The sequence below is a fragment of the Sparus aurata genome, chromosome 6 (assembly GCF_900880675.1).
Source record: "Sparus aurata chromosome 6, fSpaAur1.1, whole genome shotgun sequence".
Taxonomy (NCBI): Eukaryota; Metazoa; Chordata; class Actinopteri; order Spariformes; family Sparidae; genus Sparus; species Sparus aurata.
In genome coordinates, this window is record NC_044192.1 from 28738498 (window position 1) to 28758626 (window position 20129).

Consider the following 20129-nt stretch of genomic DNA (forward strand, 5'->3'; position numbering starts at 1 on the left):
GTAGTGTATGTTTTGCATATAAAATACTTTTCAATATTAATGAAATTATACCAAACTAAATGTACCCCTTCATAAAAACATAGATTGGACAACAATATGAAATTGTTCAGAAAATCAGATTTATTTGAAGAGTTTTGTGCATTGATATGAAAATGCAGTATTTTCTGTGAATGCGATGAAACTCCCATTTCTACTTCCACTGTGATTCCACACAAGTTAAATAAGAATGACCATAATTTTCACCATCCAAATAAATGTTTATTAATGTACATATGTATATGGTTTAAAATCCAATCATAGGACTTCAGTCGCAAACTACTCTGTCTCGGTCTGTGATTTGTAAGGAGTTAAGAACAATACATACATTTTTCTGTACAATATCTTTATATAATTCTTAAATTCTATAATGCATTAAGAAATAAACATGGGTGAACTTGTATAGTGCAAATAACCTTCACCATCTCCTACAGTTATACTGTCTATACAATACTAAGTGAAAGGTTTAGTCATGAGAAATAATGTCTAAAGTTGGTACTAGATCCCAAAGATTTCAAATGGACACCCAAATCAAGGCCGTGGCTATCCTTCATACTGCCCCAATAATAATTCAATGTATGTTATGCATAACCCCAACTCCGCCACTTAAATATATTATGTAAAAATTATGTAAAATAACATAACAGATAAAGATAAATGGATTTTCTTTTGACACAGTGATTAAACTCAGATTTCTCTGCCCTATATTTCCTGTGAATGCTTGTATGCCCAAGATGATCAAATGATTGGTTTGTGAATGTCCCAGAAGTAACACAGTGTAATAAAAAACTATTTATTTCTGGTTCTGCAGCAGTTCATCTATCTGGGTTTTGTACATGTTCTTCACATCTTCGAGATCCAGTCTCAGCTCCTCCGCCTCTTCAGCCTTTTCTCCGTACATCTGCAGGATGGTGTTGTGCCTCTGCTCCAGATCCTGAAATGTACAGACACACCAATTAGACGAATCTCTGCAAACACAGGAACATTCAGAAATAACATATTCAAAGAACATCCTCTACTTCCTTAAATAGCCCTTACCTTGAGCTGAACTTTCAACTTGGGGATCTCATTCACCTTCTCCTCCATATCATCGTTTTGATTGGTGAGTCGGACCAGCTCTTCTGCCATCACCGAACGACTCCTCTCGAGGCTGGAGATCTCGAGCTGCAACAGCAAGAGGAACAAAGAGGTTGTACAAACGCAGGTACATGGCTGCTTTTCAGAGCAGGAGATGATTCATTTTTTCTGTGAAAATGTTAATTTGGCTTTTGAGGCATGCTGTTTTTTCCAAGACATTCACTTGTAGATTTGACCAGCCTTCTGTCTTTACACAAGTGGGGCAGAGATTTTTGAGAAATTTGCTTAATATGGGTTTGTTCTGAATTCCTACCTGCAGCTGTGCTATCTCTCCTTCTCTGAGTTTGAGCTGAGACTGGAGATTCTCTATGATGTTGGAGCCTCCAGACAGCCTGGCAGCCTCGTACAGGTTGGTCCCACTCATCGACACAGACATGGCCATGGTACTGAGTGAATGGTCTAAAGAGTCATCCTGTGGACAAATAAAATAATGTGTCAGGCAAGTCAAGCTACACATATCCATGCATGTACCAGCTAATTTTCATTTTTTAGATCTGAATATTTTCCTAAGTGTTTACCTGGGAAAGAACAGAAGTGTGCAGACCAGCATTGTCTGCCCCACTGATTGAGCTGGAGCGAGACAGTGAGGGTGTGGAGGAGGCAGGGGGTTCGCCTACAGAGTAAGTCATGGCCTTCCGCTCCTGAGAGGAAAAGATTTCACAACTTTCAGGGAACACAAACATTTAAAACATCTTAACCATTTGAATTAAGACATTTTGATTAAACCAAACAATATAAACTTGGTGTTGATAATCTCTAAATTCTCCCAAACCTTCTCCTTGAGTGCCTCTTGTGCCAAGTAGCTCTTCTTCTTCTCCTGCTCCACCTTCATCTTCTCCATCTCTAATTGATTGGTCAGCAGCAGCTGGAGATAAAAGCAAATGAATGCACATGAGGAAGCTGTTTCATAGAGGATAAAAACAGTAGAAATTAGCATTATTGTACCTTTTCTTTCTTTGCATCCTCTAGCATCCGGTTGTGTTCTCCTCGCAGATTTTGCAGCTCAGCGTGCTCCCTACATTGAGAGAACAAGCATGAAGTCTTTACAATGAACAGTATCAAACACTCAAGATGGTATTTCATCCCCTCTGACATGCTAATAATTAAATGAGATCTCTCTCTAATATATATATATATATATATATATATATATATATATATATATATATATATATATATATATATATATATATATATACATACATATATAGATATAGATATAGATATATATATATATATATATATGTGTGTGTGTGTCTAAATGTAGGCACAGTACACTATACATTAATTACACCTTTCAGGTGGACCTAAAAATTCTCCGAGCCAGCCAGGAGTCGAACCTAGAATCTTCTGATCCGTAGTCAGACGCGTTATCCATTGCGCCACTGGCCCGTTGACAGCATTGAGCCTTTTCACACAACATCACACCATTCCACAAAAGGCCATGTGCTCATGCATGGCTACCTCTCTGTTGGGGGTTAGGGGGGGACTCCCCCTGCCTCACAACCGCAAACGCATTTGTTGTGAAACAGACACTCTCCAAGAAGCATTAGCATGACAAGGGAGGATGTGGTTACAAACTCTACCTCTATCGTTTTATGTTACACAGAAAAACTATGCTACTACTTTTCAGTCACACACACGAATGTGTATATAAAGTTAGATATGGGTGAAAATCAGGCATAGGGAAGAGCTTTAATGTGGCATAAAATTAACAAAGTTGTGTACTAATATTCATTCTCGTCCTTCTCAAAACACGAAAAAATATAAACAACTGTAGACAAGACCAAAAAAATACTATTTAGGAAAAATGCATTGCTGTCTGCTATAGAGTAATTACTGATGTTCATCCCTTCTGTCCTGCAACACACTTTTAGAATGGTCTAGTGGTTTGAGTACAATTCAGTAGCATGACATGACTTTTATTTGCCAAAGAAATTAAAAGTTGTGTCAAAGTTCAAATTAAACTAACTCAGCCTACACGAGTTAGCCCCAAAGAATATATAATTGAGCATAAACAGTGAAGGTAGTGATGATGGTGACAGCTAGATAGTACTGTATCACTCAGCCTTGCAGGCTTGAAATTTGTAATTTGTTACCTGTTGCTCTCATCCTCCAGTTTCTCTCTCTTGTTCTTCTCAGCCTCCAGCTGTGCCAGCAGTCGGGCCTTCTCCTGGCGGACCAGGGAATTCTGGGACTCCAGAGAGGCCAGCTGGGACTTGATAGAGAGCAGTTCCTCTGTCGCTGAACGTTCTTTCTCTACAGCAACCGCCAACTGTGTCTGAGCGTCCGCTGATGAAAGATTAAAAGGAGAACAGATATAAAGATTTTTGATCAATTTGCGCAATTCAAAATTTGTATGATTGTTTTAAACATCCAGTTAAACTCCTGCCTCTCACCTAGCCTATCTGAGATGTTCTTCTCCAGTTTTTCCCAGGATGCAGTCTGTCCACCCAGTGAAGCCTGTAGGTTCTCAATCTGTCGCAGTAACGGCCGTGTTGTAGAGGTAACACTCTGACTGAGTTCCTGGTTCCTTGTCTCTGCTTCCTGAAGCCTCTGTGGAAGATGGAAAGAAAAAAATGGCATGCATCAATAAATCTCATCCCCAATCCCAAGATTATTTCTGCCTTTAGTCAAACCAACATATTATGTTACCTGCTGTAGCTCACTAATCTCCTCCCTCAAATAATCTTCTTTCCTTGCTTGCTGTTGCTCAGCCCTCTGTAGAGCCAGTCTCAGGTCAGCCACCTGTACACAGCATTGGACAGGTATCAACTGAATTAATTAATTCAACCTTTACTTACATCGCAAAGACTCACTGAGGCACACACTCATTTTCAAGACTACCCTTAATACAGAAAATACACAGATATGATTGGGAAGAGAAAAAAACAAAGTTTAAGCATTTCAAGAATAGAATAGTTTGTAATCAACATTTTGAGTTCATGTTTTTATGTACAATTGTGTTAACTTTTAATGCATCTTGTAAAATGGTTCACATTTGTGCAGTTCAAAATTATAAGTCATTTGCACACAGGACTTCAGCATAAGCCGGTCACTTGAGCAGGTCAAATAATATCTATAGGAGTAGTGTAATGTGGAATGATGTTTGGTGGTATGTATGTTCCCACTAAGGGCTCTGTAAACAATTAAAAAAACAAAACATATAGTGTCTCATTGTTAGAGATGCCCGCTGAAATATATCATACAAGATGTACGTTAAACCTGGCAGTTATTATCTACTATGTAAAATTAAATAAATGACTTTGTCATTACCTGAGAATGTCTATCTGGCTCATGTAGTATTTCCAACAAAACATTGAAGAATATGCTGTAAACATTGACTACATGGCTCTTCCTGGTCATATCCCATTGACCATGATGTGAATATAAGCAGGTGCTTAAACCCGGTAGGACTGATGAAACTTCAATGCTTCACTTAAAAGCATAGCAAACAAATTTCTCTGGTGCATGTCTGAGCCTGTGTTACCTGATCAGCCAGGGCCTCCTGTTGAATCCTGGCCTCCTCCTGGGCCTTCTCAAGAGCCAGGCTCAGCTGTTCCTTGGCCTGCGTGTTCCTGCTAAGAGCTGCTTCTTCAGCCTCACTGGCTCTGCTGGCGTTCACCTTGTGAAGTTCTCCCAGCTCCCTGACAACAGATATGTAGAAGTAGAGCATCAACATCATGACCCAATTATAGTGCTGCTGTTCCTATTTGTAAAAACAGTGACGTATTTGTCATTGTTTGGATTTGATCCGCACAATGGATCTGAAATGACACAATGACGACAGAACAATGACAGGTATTTACATATTAGTTTTTAAGTATTTTATTGTGTTTTATTGTACTTCTGTCCCATTAAAACTGGTGGACTGTATAAAATCTTTGTTCACCCAATGTAGATGTAAACACCCTTAAATTAAAGGTGTAAGTCGACATGTTAACCTCGCTTTGATTTTATTACTTCAAATCCAATTAGCTGGTGTATTACAGAATAAATATGCAACTTTTTAAACACTTTGTCTGCGCCATGTGCTCTGTCAACCATTAAATATTATGATGAAATGAGAGTAAAGAACAATACAAAACAGAATCTGGCTTGTGAGAATGTAACATTTAAAGTAAGTGCACTGGTCGGGAGGATTTGTTAGCAGGGTGTGTCAGTGTTTACTTGTAAGACTTGTCCAGAGCAGCCTGCAGGCTCCTGTTCTTCTCCTGCAGCTCCTCAGATTCAGTCTGCAGCCTGCTCAGCTCCTTCTCCTGCCGTTCCACCACAGCGTTCAGCTTCTTGATGTTTTCCCTGTGCTGTTTCTCCACCTCCTCCTTCCCATCTAGAACCTAAACACATGAAACATGGACAGAACTGTCACCGTGATCTTATTTTACATTGTGGTTTAAGTTACCAATAACACTATAATCATGAAAAGTAACAAAGGAAGGGGAAGGAAAAGACAAATCCTGTTTCAAGGGATGTATGATTGGCGATAAGGAGAACAGTCATGACTGGTGGCAACATAAGAACAAAGGCACACATACACAACATTTAAAGGCCCTGTATTATCTAGTGTCCCTGAACAATATACAGTATGACACAGCAAGAGAACAAGGCTTTCATCTTTCGTTTGTTTAAGAGATGTTATCAAGACACTGCGTTGTGGGTTTGTGTTTGTGACCCACTTTTAACACAATGTATTATACACTGTAGACTCTGAAATTAATTATCCTACTCCACCCAACTTCACGTTAAAACCTGTACATCTACCATAATCCTTTAGAAAATAGCACTAGCAGCAATGACATTCTTCTAGGGTGTGTATTTGTGTGTCAAATTTCAAACGCTTCATATACAGAGATATAGAGTTTTCATATACTTCACCCAGCGCTAAGTGGTACCGAGTGTCATTAGTATGGTTATAATGGTTGATTCAATTCAGAAGGTGGCAACTTTACACAGTGTGAAGAACAGATTTGGGATGACGTCAAATTTTAAATGAAGCCCCATCTGGGGACATTACATCCTGCCTTTTCTAATGAAAAGCTGAAACCATGTCAACCAATGAACCAATAAACTGACTTCAAAGTCATTTTATTGCACCTCCTCACAAAACCGAACCATGACTAGTCAACCTCACGTCCTATAATTTTATCCTCCTGAGCAGAGACTTGAGAACTCAAATGCTGCCGACTGAAACAATCTAACTTCAGTTTGAATATGTTGACTTGAGTCAGGCCTAAATTGCCTGTAAGAAAAAATGAGCTGTTAACTTAAGATCTAAACCCTCAAATCATTGTTTAAGTCTCTACGACAAATTGCTTACCATACTAAGAACATTAACAAACTGAATTTAAAATCAAACACAAAACCTAAGTCCAACAACACAAAAAAAATACAAAGTAGGTCAAAAACTTCAATATGATAACATTTAGAGAATAGTTCCCACTACCAAGATTCTCCAGATCGAAGAACCTCTCATAAGGCAGTCCCTCAAAAATAGCCGGGTAAAAATGTACTGCTGTTAAACTGAGATTTTGAACACTGTATGTTGTACAATCTGACCTGCTGCAACTGCCTGAGCTCCTCGTCCTGCTCCTTGATTTTCTTCTGTAGCTTGGTGATCTTGGTGTCACTCTCCTTCTCCTTCACTCGCAGTTTCTTGATGATGTTGCTGTGCTGCAGCTGCTGCTTGGACAGCTTTTCACCTATTAGTGTTAGGAATAAACACCTACTCAGACAACTTTAAGATACAAACAGATGCTGAGATGATGCCCAGTACACCTGAGCAACATTTCAGTAACATAGTACAAAGTAACCAGCCATTTATAAGATGCACACTCTACTCCATCAAGATTGATGAACGGCAGAGTTCTTGAGTATTTCTTTACTTTTCAATATTTTTAAATCAGTTTGCAAATCTGCAGATTTTCTTAGTTGTCATGTGATGTATATATCATGTTGGTAAATGACCTGTCTCACGTGCTACTTTTTGCTAGGTTGCACATTCTAAAAGCAGCTGTAGTACTACTTGAGACCTAGTCTGACAACTGGCTCCATGTTAAACACGTTCTTCATAGCACAGTCTTTTTAAGAGGTGAATTTTGTGGGTTGTTAGAGGTGAAGAACAATTGTCTGCTACCTCAACTAGTCTCACCTTCTTCCAGCAGGCCTCGGATCTGCTCTTCCTTCTCTCTGATGATCTCCATTGTATCACTGGAGTTAAGTCTTGTAGAAAGCTCTTCACGCAAGCCCTTTATTTCCTGTGGCAAATAGAAATGTTGTCTTTGATGCACGCTTTGGACATATCACATTTTACTATCAAAGCAGGTAAATGTCTTGTTGTAAAATACATATATACCTAACAGTATAAGTAGATACTCAAATCATAAACATGCAAGTTACCTTCTTGGCTATGTCTCTTTCTTTGCAGGCGAGCTGAGCCTTCCTCTCTGTATCTGCTATGCGCTGGGTGAACTCATCCTTTAGGGACTGAACAGTGGAGCTCTCCTCCTTCAGGCTTACCACTTCACTGGAGGATGAACAGACTCATTGCTGTGAGAACTCATTGTCAAAATGTATACAGCCTCAAGGCAGAGACAGCTCATATACTTATACTCTATATTAATATACTTATACTATATACATTTACTAGTTTCATATATATATATATATATATATATATATATATATATATATATATATATAGATAGATAGATAGATAGATAGATAGATAGATATATAGATAGATAGATATAGATATAGATATAGATATATATAGATATATAGTACCATATATATAGACAGTGCAACTGTTAAAAAGGTGTGTGTGTGTGTGTGTGCGTGTGCGTGTGTGTATGTGTATATGTGTGTGTGTGTGTGTGTTTGTTTGTGTGTGAACTATATACTCACTCTTTGAGATTGTCACACTCCTCCTCCAGCCTGGCCTTGTCTTTGCTGACTGTCAGCAGCTGAGACTCTCTCTTCTCAAGGCGGCCTGACAGCTCATCAATGACCTACAACGAGCCCACAGCATTTTTCTGTTAACAAGACTAGATGCACAAAAAAAGCCTAAAAATAAGAAAGTTACTCATACAGTAAAAGGTGAGGGATAGTTCACATATACTGGTTTGCTTCCTCATATAACTTTAGAATAAAATATTCTGGGCTTTATGGGAGAAATACTGATCTTTGACCAAACTTTTTGAATGAAATTTCTAAACAAGTACTGGCAGATATTTTAAAATGCTGGGACTAAAGCTATTAGACAAGAAGGATCACAAAGGGTTTCTCTGGACTATCAACTTGGAAGGATTTACATGACAATATGAAAATATCATGTGACAGTCTCACAAAGCTATCTAGTTCAATTTTGCCTACCAAGGAAGGCTATGCAAAGCGCAAACTTTGTGATTTGTGCACAGTTATAAAAGTTATTTTTCAATCAACTACTTGCTCGATAAGCAGCTTTACTTTTCAGAGGAGTTTAAGAATTTTGCATGGCAATACATTCTAGTTCATAACAAGTATCCCTTATATTTGTTTAGCAAAGTGTTGTGGCAAAGATAGTCAATAAATACTGGAGGGCAGGTGTTTTGAAGTCGAACACCAAACTCTTGGTGTATTCAACACTATTCGAGCAGCACTGTAGAATTTTTAAACATAAGTAACTATACATTCAATGTGTACATATAACAAATAGAATTGTGATGCAAATATGATCATTCCCAGTAACAGTGAATCTTATAGCAATATCTGTCAAACCAATCTCAATGTGATCTTTTTAAAAATACCATGGAGGCCTAATAGGAATATAATTGCTACCTTTTGAAGCTCCAAAATCTGAACTGTTGAGAAACCTTTCATCTCTTCTGTGATTGGTGGAGTGATCTGTTCTTCAGCTTTGGAAGTGGGATCACACAGTGTGACGTTAGCCTCAGAGCCCTGTTCCTGCTCTGACAGCTCCTCAGGCTGCTCGCTATTAACAGGTGTCGCACTTCGTCCACTCTCCTCCATCTCATCCAACGACTGCTCCCTCATTGTTTCAGTAAAGCCCTCTTCCTCTTCTTCTTCTTCCTCTTCTTCCTCCTCCTCCTCCTCCTCCTCTCCAGCCTTCCCCACCACTCCATCTTCCTGCTTTTGACACACTGATGACACTGTTAAAGGAGCAGGGCCTGCGGTGACAGATGCTAGTGTTCGACTGCCGGGGATGTCATCATCCGAGTTAACCTCGCTGACACTCCGGCTGTCCAGCGACTGCACACTGAACGAATCTATGCGCTCAAATGCGTCTGATGAGGAGCCACAGCTCTCTGTGAGTTTAGAATAGTCCTCCAGACGTGGAAAGTCTCCACAGGTGGAGGCTGTGAGGAGCTGGAAGGAGCCCTGCATCAGGTGAAGGCCAGCCTTACCCTCCCCTGTTTCTTGTCTGGAGCTAGCTGAGCTCTCACTTAAAACAGACTCATGGTCCAGCACTTCAATGTCACTGGTGGTGGAGGTTCCTGAGGAGAAAGCGCTGACTGGAGGAGAGGGGGTATCATTTTGACGGTCCTCTACCTTTGAGTCTTTCTGCTCTGTGAGTGCTTCCTTAGAGGACGGGGAGGGCGAATGATCAGAAGGGCTAGAGCTCTTGGATTTGGAAGTAACAGCAGAATGTTCAGAGGAATCTGTGGTATCCTGCTCAACCTGGTTCTCAGATGGAGTCTGTGACTCCTCTGCTTTTGAGTCCACAGTATCTGTGGAACCAACATCGGGTTTTACACTGCTTATTTTGTTGTCAGAGTTATTAGGAAGATCACTGGAAGGAGAATCGGCAGGTGAAACTGGCTCCAGGATGATAGTGTCTGCATACGGTGCTGCCGTTGAGGACTCCAGCTCAGCTGGCTGGCTCTCAGCAACCATCTGAGTCTCATGACTTGTATCAGCAGGTGCTGACTTTAGGGTCTCCACTTCCTTTTGGACCACTTCCTCTTTGTTTATCTTTTCCTTCTCCTGAGGCCGCCTTTGAGACTTAGCAGGGGGCACAGACACTACCTGGGATTTGGTGACACCTTGTACGTCTCCAGGTGGCAGAAAGGCACTAAAAAAGTTTTCGGATTCATCCACAACTGTGCGGGTGACAGGAGTAGTTATAGCCTCAGAGGAAGGAGGAGGAGTGGTGGTCTTTTCTTCAGGTGGTGCTTCCCACTGCGTCAAACCCCAACCTCCACTTAATGACAGCTTTCCAGGTAAGGTAACATCTGGGAAAGAAGAAATAGTACAATTTGTAGCAGTTATCTGACATCTGAATATGACAACATTAGCTAGCTGTTTCAGTACGTGACATTACTCACCATCATAGGGCATTACAACTGTGTCACTCCACTGGTCCTCTTCTTTGATGTCCAGAACCCGGTCGATTGACTTCTGAGCTGATGTTAAAGCTTGTTTAGCGAAGCTGGACAAGTGAGATGCGTTGAACCAACTCATTTTGACTAGTATGCTAGCTAGCTATCATCAAGTTCATAAATTGTCACGCGGAAGTTAAAGGGGATATGGCGTTACCACAAAAAGCTCAATTACGTTGACTGTCCATGCATGTTTCGTTATCAACGAAACAACACCCCGCAGTGTCAAATATCCTTCTGTCCAAGAGAGCTTTCTGGACGGCTAGCGACCGCTTAGCTAGTTAGCAAAGCTGTAAGTTAGCCAAAGCATAACGTTAGTGTACAGGGACAGCATCCAGATACTGTTACAGATCACCCTGGCTAGTCTGCACTGAAGAAAATAACACAACTTCTACTGACTCAGTCATGTAGAAACACAGACATCTCTAATACAGTGTCGACAACTCTATGGCCATCAAAGCGAACGTGTTCCCATGGTTAATCCAAGCTGTTTGAAGCTCCTTCGCTCGACCGTCATCGTTTGTTTTGGTCGCTCTCAACTTGTAGCCCGACTAGCATTAGCACGTTCGCTGCTTCCTTTCCACGTAGCACTATGACGTCATGATCCGGTCTGACGGGGCTGCTGTGTTGCCAGTCCAGTAAGCAGAGGGAAGTCCTCCAAAACACACAAACTGTACTCTCGATCCTTTAAGTATTTAACGTCCTGATTAAAAGAGTATGGATGTATATACCATAGCCGCATGGTGTTTGAGCACACTGATACCTTCATTTAATTTAAGGGTAACTTCACCAATTTCAGACATTAAAGGTTTTATGGTTATGACGTTTTGGGGAAAAGTCGTATTAAATCCTTGTGCGGCTTCAGAGAAAGCAGCATATCATCTAATGAATATAAAAATAGAATATTGCCTCCAGTGACGTCACCCAGTGCCATGCTGCATGTTGGGTAATGTAGGCACCAGGTTTTGAGAGGGAAGAATGTGAGGAATAAAAACGGCAATATCTTTGGTTCCTGCAGCACCAAGATCCTCACAGTGGCTTTTGGCAGGCAGTGGCACCGCAGTGGCAGTCTGCGGCAACCTGTGGCATGTCTGTGGCATCTCCTGGCACCCGCTGGCAGTTCAGAAACGCCTGCTTTGACTCGCTGCCAATAAGGGCGGGGCCACATTTCCTGGGAAAACCCACTGGTCCGTGTTTGTTGTTGTGACAGTCACTCTGCTTTCAGGTGACTGTTTAGCTGTATGTTATACTTTTTAGTGCTTTTTCTATTTTTTTTAACCACTTCCGCCACGGAGTCATGATGAATACGCTTGATTTATTAACATTTGATCTTGTTCTGAGGCTTTTCTAAACTGGTATCAGCCTTACCCACAATGCAAGTCAGACCATCAGTAGACCTTCAAAATTACATCCAGATTCCTCTAGGGCCATAAAAAGCTTTATATTACTTTCTTCACATATGCAGTAGTACTTCCCAATACCTGTAAACACACTTTAATGTTTTTTAAATTGACCCTTTATAGGCCTCGCTGTCTGTTTTGATACATGGAAACAGACAGCCTCTAAAAGTGAGTCTTACTCAACAAGGTTTCTCAGACTTGTGAGTAAATATTATTTCACTCGAACATATTGCATAAAGGTACATGAAGAAAACAGAAACTTTGTAAGAAAAAAAACTTTTTATTCCAGTTCACTCATCATTATCAGTGTCTGCTGATACCACTTCAGTGGTAAATGCAACTAAAAAACTTTCGGAATAAATAAATATTCAAAATATTGAAAACCGCAACAAGTACAGAATAATCTTTTCCAAAGTAACAAATGCTTGTCTTTATTTGCACAGAGCACACTTAAGGTTGTAGTGCAGATAACACATTAATGCAGAAATCTTTCATGTTAGCAGACAATGTATCACCAAAACATGACAGGTTTTAAACTATGATTTGGCTTTTCAGTGCAAAACATTAACTTTCGTCAGAAAGCACATTAAAACAATTAAATTTACACTGTGACTAAATACACTGTAAACTGTTCTAGTTTGTAGGCCATTTTAAATATTTTGTATCTGCATCAAGTCAAGGTTGGCCAAGAAACAAGAATGACATCGACTGGTTGTGGGAGTGCTTGAGTTCATCCTATGAGGTAAAGCAGAGTCTGAACAACATGGTCTGGGGTGTGGTGACATCAGCTACAGCCAACTCTTGCCTGTCAGCCAGCCCCAGCTCTGGAAAAAACACATTAATAACATAAGTGAGACAGTATATTCACTGTGTAGACATTGCCATTTCTAGGAGACATATTCAGATGATAAATCATCTCACCCTTCAGCGTTTTTGACAGATTTGGCCGTGTTCTCTGCTCAATTGATGCAACAGACTGTAAAACAAAATACCAAGTAAATCTCATTTCAAACCACAACTTGCACAATTGCCCAATCTCCCAGTTTTATAGGGACACACCTCAGACTTGCATTACTATGAGACTGAACTGCAAACACAAAAACAGTGGGAAACCAGAGGTTGATTACCTGTAAATATAATGTTTTGTTCTTTCCTTCTACCGTTGCTGTTATAGCTGGTGATTTCATTTGTCTGAAAAATACATTATAGTTGGTTGTTAAAGTCGATGCGTAATGCACTACTAAAAGTCAAACATTTAGTTAATATATAACCATACACAGAACTTGAGTCGAATGGTAGAGTGTAGTCATTAACAATATATCATAGTAGACTTACAGAGAGGCACTCTCAGTCAGGTAGTCCAACACCTCCTGGAGTTTGGAAGTTGGAGAAAAGTGCATGTCCAGAGGTACTTGGCTGCAGGCTGAACAGTTTTCCTGCATCACAAGTGAATGAAAAACAAATTTGACAAAAAAAAAACAATTTTATCCCAGTAGCAAACAAAATTATAGGTGGAATTCAGGGACAAACCTTCCGTTCTGCTTCAAAAGTGTAGGTGTACAGGCCGTCAACGTCATTGAAGACCATGTAGTTATTAAGAGGTATAAAGGCACTGCAGATGCAATAGTTCAAATCATTAAAAAGGCCTTTGTTGTTTAGATAGATTTTGAGCATACGGCTGACAAGCACACAGGCTCACCTTGATGCTATTTTGAAGACCTCGGTTGCGCAAGCAGCTGAGTCAATAAATCAGAAAGAAAACTGTCAATGTCCGGGAACACATTTCTGTTTACATAAAGTCAATATACTCAGTACTGTTTGGAAATGATTAACACTTATATTGCAGGGCATGCAATCTCTCATAAAAAAAGAAAAAAAAAAGAAAACATCAGGTCCACAGGTTTGTGTTCCATTACACTTATTTAGTCTTGGCCACTCACCAGCTATGACAGCATTCGTAGACGCTACAGCTGGAATTATCCTCTTAACAACACCTGCAACATTTACACAAGTTACAAAAAATAAATGTTTGATGCTTCCTTCTAAAATCAGACAGTCAAAGAAATAAAAGCTGTAAAAGTTTGCTGATCAGAAAGAACATCAATCAGGTATGCTTGCAGTGCTGTTTTACCATCTGTCTTACACAAAGAGAAAAAGTGTTTCATAGACTCTGGCTTAGTAACGAGCTTCTATCATCATCATCCGGACAGTAAAAGCTTGCTGTGTTTTATGTATTTTGGCTCATCTCCCAGCAGAGCTGCAAGAAAAGTAGCTGCGTTCTGGCGTTGACAGATAGATGTGCTGTGTGTGCTCACCCTGGGTTAGTCTGTATGTGACTCCTGTTATGTTGAACTCTGCTGCCCTCTCCAGAGACCTCTGGTACACCCACTGGATGTGCTCTGGGTCATCTCCATCCAGGACAACACCATCTAATCCACACACACAAGGGCTTCTGTTTACTTGTGAAGGTCTTATAAGTCAGTCTGCAGGGTTTATTGAGCCTCAAGCCATGCGAAGACCATTTCTACAGAAACAATAGTAACTGCAGTGTGATTTCATACCTCCAAAGGGTTTCTCCTTGGGCCACAGCAGCATCCGGGCATACTCAATGCAATGTTCTGGTAAACGAGGCATGGAAGCGATTGTGCACATGGGGAAGTTGACCTACAGAAACAGCTGTATTTTAGCAACAACAAACTGACCATATACTCTTACTGTGAAACCACAAAGTAATGGTCGCAGGAATTATTTTATACGTTTTAAAAATGCAACCTCACCTGAGGAGGATAAAGCTCAAGTGTACAGTCGATGCAGGCGGTCATACCAGGGAGAATGACTCTGGCGTTGCCTTTAAAGCCTTCAGTCCCACCATCAATCAGAGGAATGATGGAGCCTGGGTCCAATACACCATCATCATACACCAGCAAAGACAGCTGCACAGAAAGACAGAGGGGAACACGTTCCTTTTAGTACAACGTTTATTTTTAATGCAATACATATCAAATTGAGCAAAAACAGTACGCCAGAGTACCGAGATAAAAAGGACTGTGACAAAGATCACAGTGAAGAAGAATAACTTACCAGCATACCATTCATCCACCTCCTGGCAACTACAGAGTCTAGTCCACACACAATTATATGGAACTCTACATGAAAACAGAAAAGATGAATGAATTTTAATCTAATGTCTGATCATGACACAGTTTAAGCAGTGGAGGTGTTATAAAATGCCATGATGCAAAAACCTGCTGATGTGCTTCATAGAGCAGAAAAATGGAATGCGATATAATTTGAATCGAATCTGACAATATGAGAGGTACAGAGTGGGAATGGATTGCCGTAAAGAATCTTTGGCTCTTGTTAACTGGTGTTTACAGCGTTTTAATTTGTGTTTTCTGGTCACGAGTAGTTCCAAGTATTATGAGTGAACCTGTTATGGGCTGCCAAAACATAATGAAGTCTATGCACAATGAAGTACATCCGAGAGTGACTGTGGACTAGTGTTATTATACAAAGATCAGAGCCCTTCTCACTGTGTCTGTGTGTGTATGAAAATTAGACAACACCTCTGTCTGTCTATGGAAAAGTATCTAATTTGTATAGCAAGTGCATGACAAATATTGCTAGGTACGGACTGCGATCATGGCGGGGAGGAAGAGAGTGGCCTTGCTCAAACATAGCAAGGAGAAGTGAAGTAAAGTAAAGACAGCCTGTGTTCTGACATTTTCACTGCACATGTTTGTGATAAGAGTGAAGATAAGAGTGTTTGTGATATGAGGTGTAAAGAAAACAGCCTCTCTTCAGTCTCATGGGCATCTTTCCTGGACAGATATGGAGGCTCTTGTTTGCAAACAATAAATTATCTTTTGGAATAAGAGACAAAGTCTGACAATGTGTTGCAGTCCTTATTTGCCCTTTATCTCACCCTAACTCGATGCAACAGGTTTTATGCCTGCCATAAAATAATCTGACTGAATTTTACTGACTGACTGTACCCATCAGATATCAGGAAAGTTGAAAGAATAGTCCTTATGATACTTACGTCTGTAGAATGTTTCATCTAAGTCTTGAATTTTCTTAAAATGTCTGTGACAAAGCATTTAGGAAAAGACGTTTACAAACTGTATGGTGTCTATGTCTACGTTCCTAAATTAACATTCCTTACATTTAAATCATGCAAATTGTGGTGTGGGTACTTCAACAACTGCATTTATGTCAAGCATCTGAAATTTTGCAACAGTTGTTCAATCCAAAGGATACGGGATTACACAGCATCCAGGTATGCGGCTGTTGATGAAATCAGCTGCAACATCTGCTTTGGGCCGACCTACATCTTTTCCCCTGTTCAACATTACACACACATTAGAAGAACACATCTCCTCGCTTTGAACACAACAGTGACCGATAAAACAGGTCCAAATTCATTCCAATGTTCCACTGACCTAAAGAGAAACTGTCGATTCAGGTTTGAAACGTCAATGGTGTCCATGTCGACAACATGAATGTTGTGAAAGCCAGATAAAGCCTGAGCCACAAACAAACAACAAAACAAACAAAGTGTTTGCCATTCATTCAAGCACAAAACAGACCTTTAAAATTTTCTTAATAGTAGTTAATGCTCATACCAGGTCTTTCAGAAGCTCACATCCCAGGCCACCAGCACCAATGACCAGGATTTTGCAGGTATCTAACATAAACTGCAGTGACTGTGAGAAGTAACAAAGATATTATACATTACAGAAATACAAGATGGCAGACGACAAATGCAACAAAAAAAAGCTTGCAACATTTTGCTGCTGGTAAGTGTTACCTCTGTGCTGGGTTCAAAGTCAGGATGCGTGAAGGGTCCCGATCTTTCCAGAAACTTTTTGACGTGGTTCCATCGACCCTCCCACTCACAGTTATGTCCGTCGCCTCCATCAACCACCATCCTGAGAACAACAATATACACATTAATAATCAGCAGCATATCTGACAATCTAGCTGGGAAACATGACTGGATGGTTTGATATTATACAAGAAAAGATCATGCAACAAAACGAAAACAAACAACAAAAAAACTATTAAGACCTTAACTTAACCCTGTGATTAACTGTCACATAGTGAAGGGGCTATTTACAATTCACAGCAGATCATGCAAGAATCTCAGAGGTCTAAGAAAATAACTACGCTTCGTGTATTCAGATTCACTTGTGTTCTGGTGTCTGCCCTGTGTCTGCGGCTGCTCTAACATGTGTTACGTCTAGTTGTTTAGCTACTCCATGAGTAAAACGGCATATTTCTGACAGGTGGGCGTTTCTGACCCCCTAGTTTTACTCCCTTGCCTGAACAGCTACCGGTAGCTAGGCTAAGTGGGCAGCTAGCATATCATCAGTGAGAAGGTACATTGAAGACCTCTAACTTTACATAGAGGTGAATGATAGTACATTACTTTTACTGTACAGACGTGTAAGCTACTGACGACCAACGACTCATTATTTCTGTCTGCAGCCTAGCTGTCAGTGTAATTTGTTGATATCAATATTAGGTTAGCTTCTACAGCTAGCTAACGTTAACCTTCCTCCTGTAACCTCAAACCTTCCGCCAGTTCTACCAATTCATCACTAACTTCTCAGTCAGCTCCACTACTCTCCTTCTTTTCTTCTCCCTAAAAAGAGAGAATAAAAGAAGGTTCATTCATGCTGTGCTTTCGTAGGTTAATTAGATTTGAAAGCATCTTTCGAGCAGTTAATGACTGTTTCTTGCTTGTTTTCTTCGGCAGCTACTTACGGCTCATCCGCGTCCGCCATGTTTGGCTACTTATTTGCCTTCAAATGCCGAGGTCTGCGGTTGTAGATACAAGAACTCTCCGGCACTAGTATCTAAATACCCTTTATGAAAAAAAGATCTACAAACTGTTTTGATCTGAGAAAAACGGCGTTATTGTGCCGTGCCGCTAGGGTCTGAAGACGATAAACGCATGTAAGCTTACTTAGCCTTAGCAATGTAGTTTTAGTTGACTTGTCTTATTTCCGATAGTTTTGAAGGCAGCATTGTCAATACTACGCTGTACAGGCTGCAATACACCACGCATCTGACAGGTGGCAGCATTTACACATGTGTAAGCCTCAAATGTCCTACAGGGCATCCACCACTGTGAATACTTACTGCAGATAATGTCAAACTGTGTTTCTGTCACAATCAGAGAGTGTATTTAGCACAGTTGTCCAAGTGTTGACGCCTTTTCATGCAGCACAAGTTTGGGCTCTCTCAAACAATGTAGGGGACTGGAGCAGCAGCTTTAACAATGGCAAAGAGAGATACATAATTGACTCCGCTAATTACTTGGTAATTGCTTTGCTCTGTGTGTTTCAGCCCTATAACTTTTGCAATTATCTATAAAACCAGTTAACAGTCAAAGAGAGACATGAAGAGAGACATGGCACATTTTAGTTAAGTAAACCTGTTTCCAGAGTTGTAATTGGTCATATTGGGCTTATTGGCCTGATCCGTGGCTGGATCAATAACTCAGTATCTAAATTTATTTACAGCATTTCTTTCTCATGCTTTTATTACATACTTGCAACAAAAATCAGAACAAAACAACTGCTAAAACATCATAACATATGTTACAAATGTATTGATTTGACTTGCTTTCATTGTGAATTGCTGCATGAGGCACTTAGCATGAATAAGACATAAAACTGAGATCCTGTTATTAAGCTTAACGACTTTAATAGTGAGGACATTTCCCTCACGTATCTGATTTATTGTGTCCACATTGTACTAATGAATCCTGGTGTTTAATCTCTCATTATAGAATGATTAATAAACCTTGGATGGACTTCTTTGCATGTTAAGAGACCTGCCTGTGGGTACATGAACATAATTAATCCATCTGTCCGCAACCCCCTGAAGGAAATGCGGTGGAGATACCTTTTGCAGAGGTCACCGAAGATCCGCCTGATGTATACGCTGAAAGCCTGGCACTCAGAGCCGATATAGAATACTGTGTGTGTGTACGCTTGTGTGTGTGAGAGAGAGAGGGAGCATGCACAGCAGGACGTAGAGGTTTGTTTTCCCTCTGACTTTCAGTGATTTGAATGGTTTGATGGAGCATCAAGACTTTTTTTTTTTCTTCTGATTTTTAATGAGATGTTCCGAATGACAGCCTCCGAAAACTGATAACTAAAAATAACTGCTGCGGCCATGTCCTTCATAGCTGACTGCCTGCCATCTCAGCCCTCCTCTCTCTCTATTTCTATTTGTTCTGTCCTCTGTCATTTAACCTCAGTGATGCTCTTTGCGTTAAACAGCAGGGAAATGTGATGGAATCTCATCAAAAAACAATGAAAGATGGAAGCCCAGAAGACACTTAAAAAATTGCTCATATTATGAATGAGGACCATTGCTGTGGGAGTGTTGCTCATGGGCACTCAAGGTTGAAGCATGTCTCCTGCATTGGTTTTACCTCCTGCGTTACTTTGAAGGTCTTTAAAGCATTGAGTGATGTTGAAGGTGCGCTGGATCTAAAGTAGGGCAGCCGAGGACTACAAGTCAAAACATCTTCCAGTGGTGACACATTTTTATGGATTCCATTGAAATGCCATCTGTCATTCCCCCACCTTAAGCAGGGACGTTCTGAATGTCACTACCGTGCCTTTGAGGTGACCCAGCTCGCTGCCATCCATCACAGCCAACTACAGTTAACACATCCACGCACAGATTGAAGAGTTGAATAGAACGTTACTAGAAATACTTGATCATAGCAGCCTGTCAGCAACGTGACACCTCGCTAGGAAGAAAAACCTCAAGAGGTGCTGCTGATGTTCCGTGTCTCTCCTCATCCAGCTCTCCAGAAAACAGAGAAGGAAATCCGTTTTTCTTTTCCCTTCTCAGATTTCCTTTACATGCATTGACATGGCAATCAGGGATTGTCAGCTTTATGGCCCCATATATCTTCATATCCATTTGCCATCTGATGGCTTTCCGTCAGGACGTCCAAAGTGGTGTTGATTGTGCTAATGATAATGTGTCACAGCAATATGTCCCATGTTAGGCACAGAGCGGGGCTGCCAGCCAGGAGACAAGCAGAAGCTACAGGCTGATGTTGTGTGTTGTGTAGTAAGTGATTGATGACTCTCTCTGTTGTAGTGCTTTGATTAAGACTCTGGTGATTTATCGCCATTGCTCACAATGT

General features: G+C 40.5%; 2 protein-coding genes and 1 non-coding gene across 5 annotated transcripts; all 3 read right to left on the reverse strand.

Annotated features, from left to right (window-relative positions):
- Positions 1-97: 97 nt before the first annotated feature.
- tmf1 (TATA element modulatory factor 1) lies at positions 98-11147 on the reverse strand. Its single transcript, XM_030420880.1, has 17 exons — positions 10497-11147; positions 8989-10403; positions 8077-8180; positions 7570-7696; positions 7322-7427; positions 6730-6872; positions 5344-5510; positions 4664-4820; positions 3829-3921; positions 3573-3729; positions 3273-3465; positions 2119-2188; positions 1946-2038; positions 1692-1814; positions 1427-1585; positions 1075-1200; positions 98-970 (listed from the first exon to the last, which is right to left on the reverse strand). Exons 1-17 carry the CDS (start codon positions 10630-10632, stop codon positions 830-832), a joined length of 3510 nt encoding a protein of 1169 aa, XP_030276740.1. The 5' UTR covers positions 10633-11147; the 3' UTR covers positions 98-829.
- Positions 2493-2565, reverse strand: trnar-acg (transfer RNA arginine (anticodon ACG)). The gene has a single exon. It is a non-coding gene; the product is annotated as a tRNA-Arg (tRNA).
- A 1063-nt stretch (positions 11148-12210) lies between the features above and the next one.
- uba3 (ubiquitin-like modifier activating enzyme 3) lies at positions 12211-17912 on the reverse strand. 3 transcript variants are annotated; one of them, XM_030421579.1, is made up of 18 exons: positions 17720-17912; positions 17559-17597; positions 16761-16881; positions 16576-16656; positions 16393-16475; positions 16211-16291; positions 15993-16036; positions 15032-15096; positions 14728-14883; positions 14512-14614; positions 14266-14379; positions 13891-13944; positions 13650-13686; positions 13481-13562; positions 13286-13386; positions 13078-13141; positions 12872-12926; positions 12211-12774 (listed from the first exon to the last, which is right to left on the reverse strand). In XM_030421579.1, exons 1-18 carry the CDS (start codon positions 17737-17739, stop codon positions 12686-12688), a joined length of 1389 nt encoding a protein of 462 aa, XP_030277439.1. In that variant the 5' UTR covers positions 17740-17912; the 3' UTR covers positions 12211-12685. The 3 variants fall into 3 exon arrangements, with proteins under 3 accessions (XP_030277439.1, XP_030277440.1, XP_030277438.1); XM_030421580.1 differs by lacking the exon at positions 17559-17597 and having other exon boundaries at positions 17720-17911; XM_030421578.1 differs by lacking the exon at positions 17720-17912 and having other exon boundaries at positions 17559-17713.
- Between the last annotated feature and the right edge of the window lie 2217 nt (positions 17913-20129).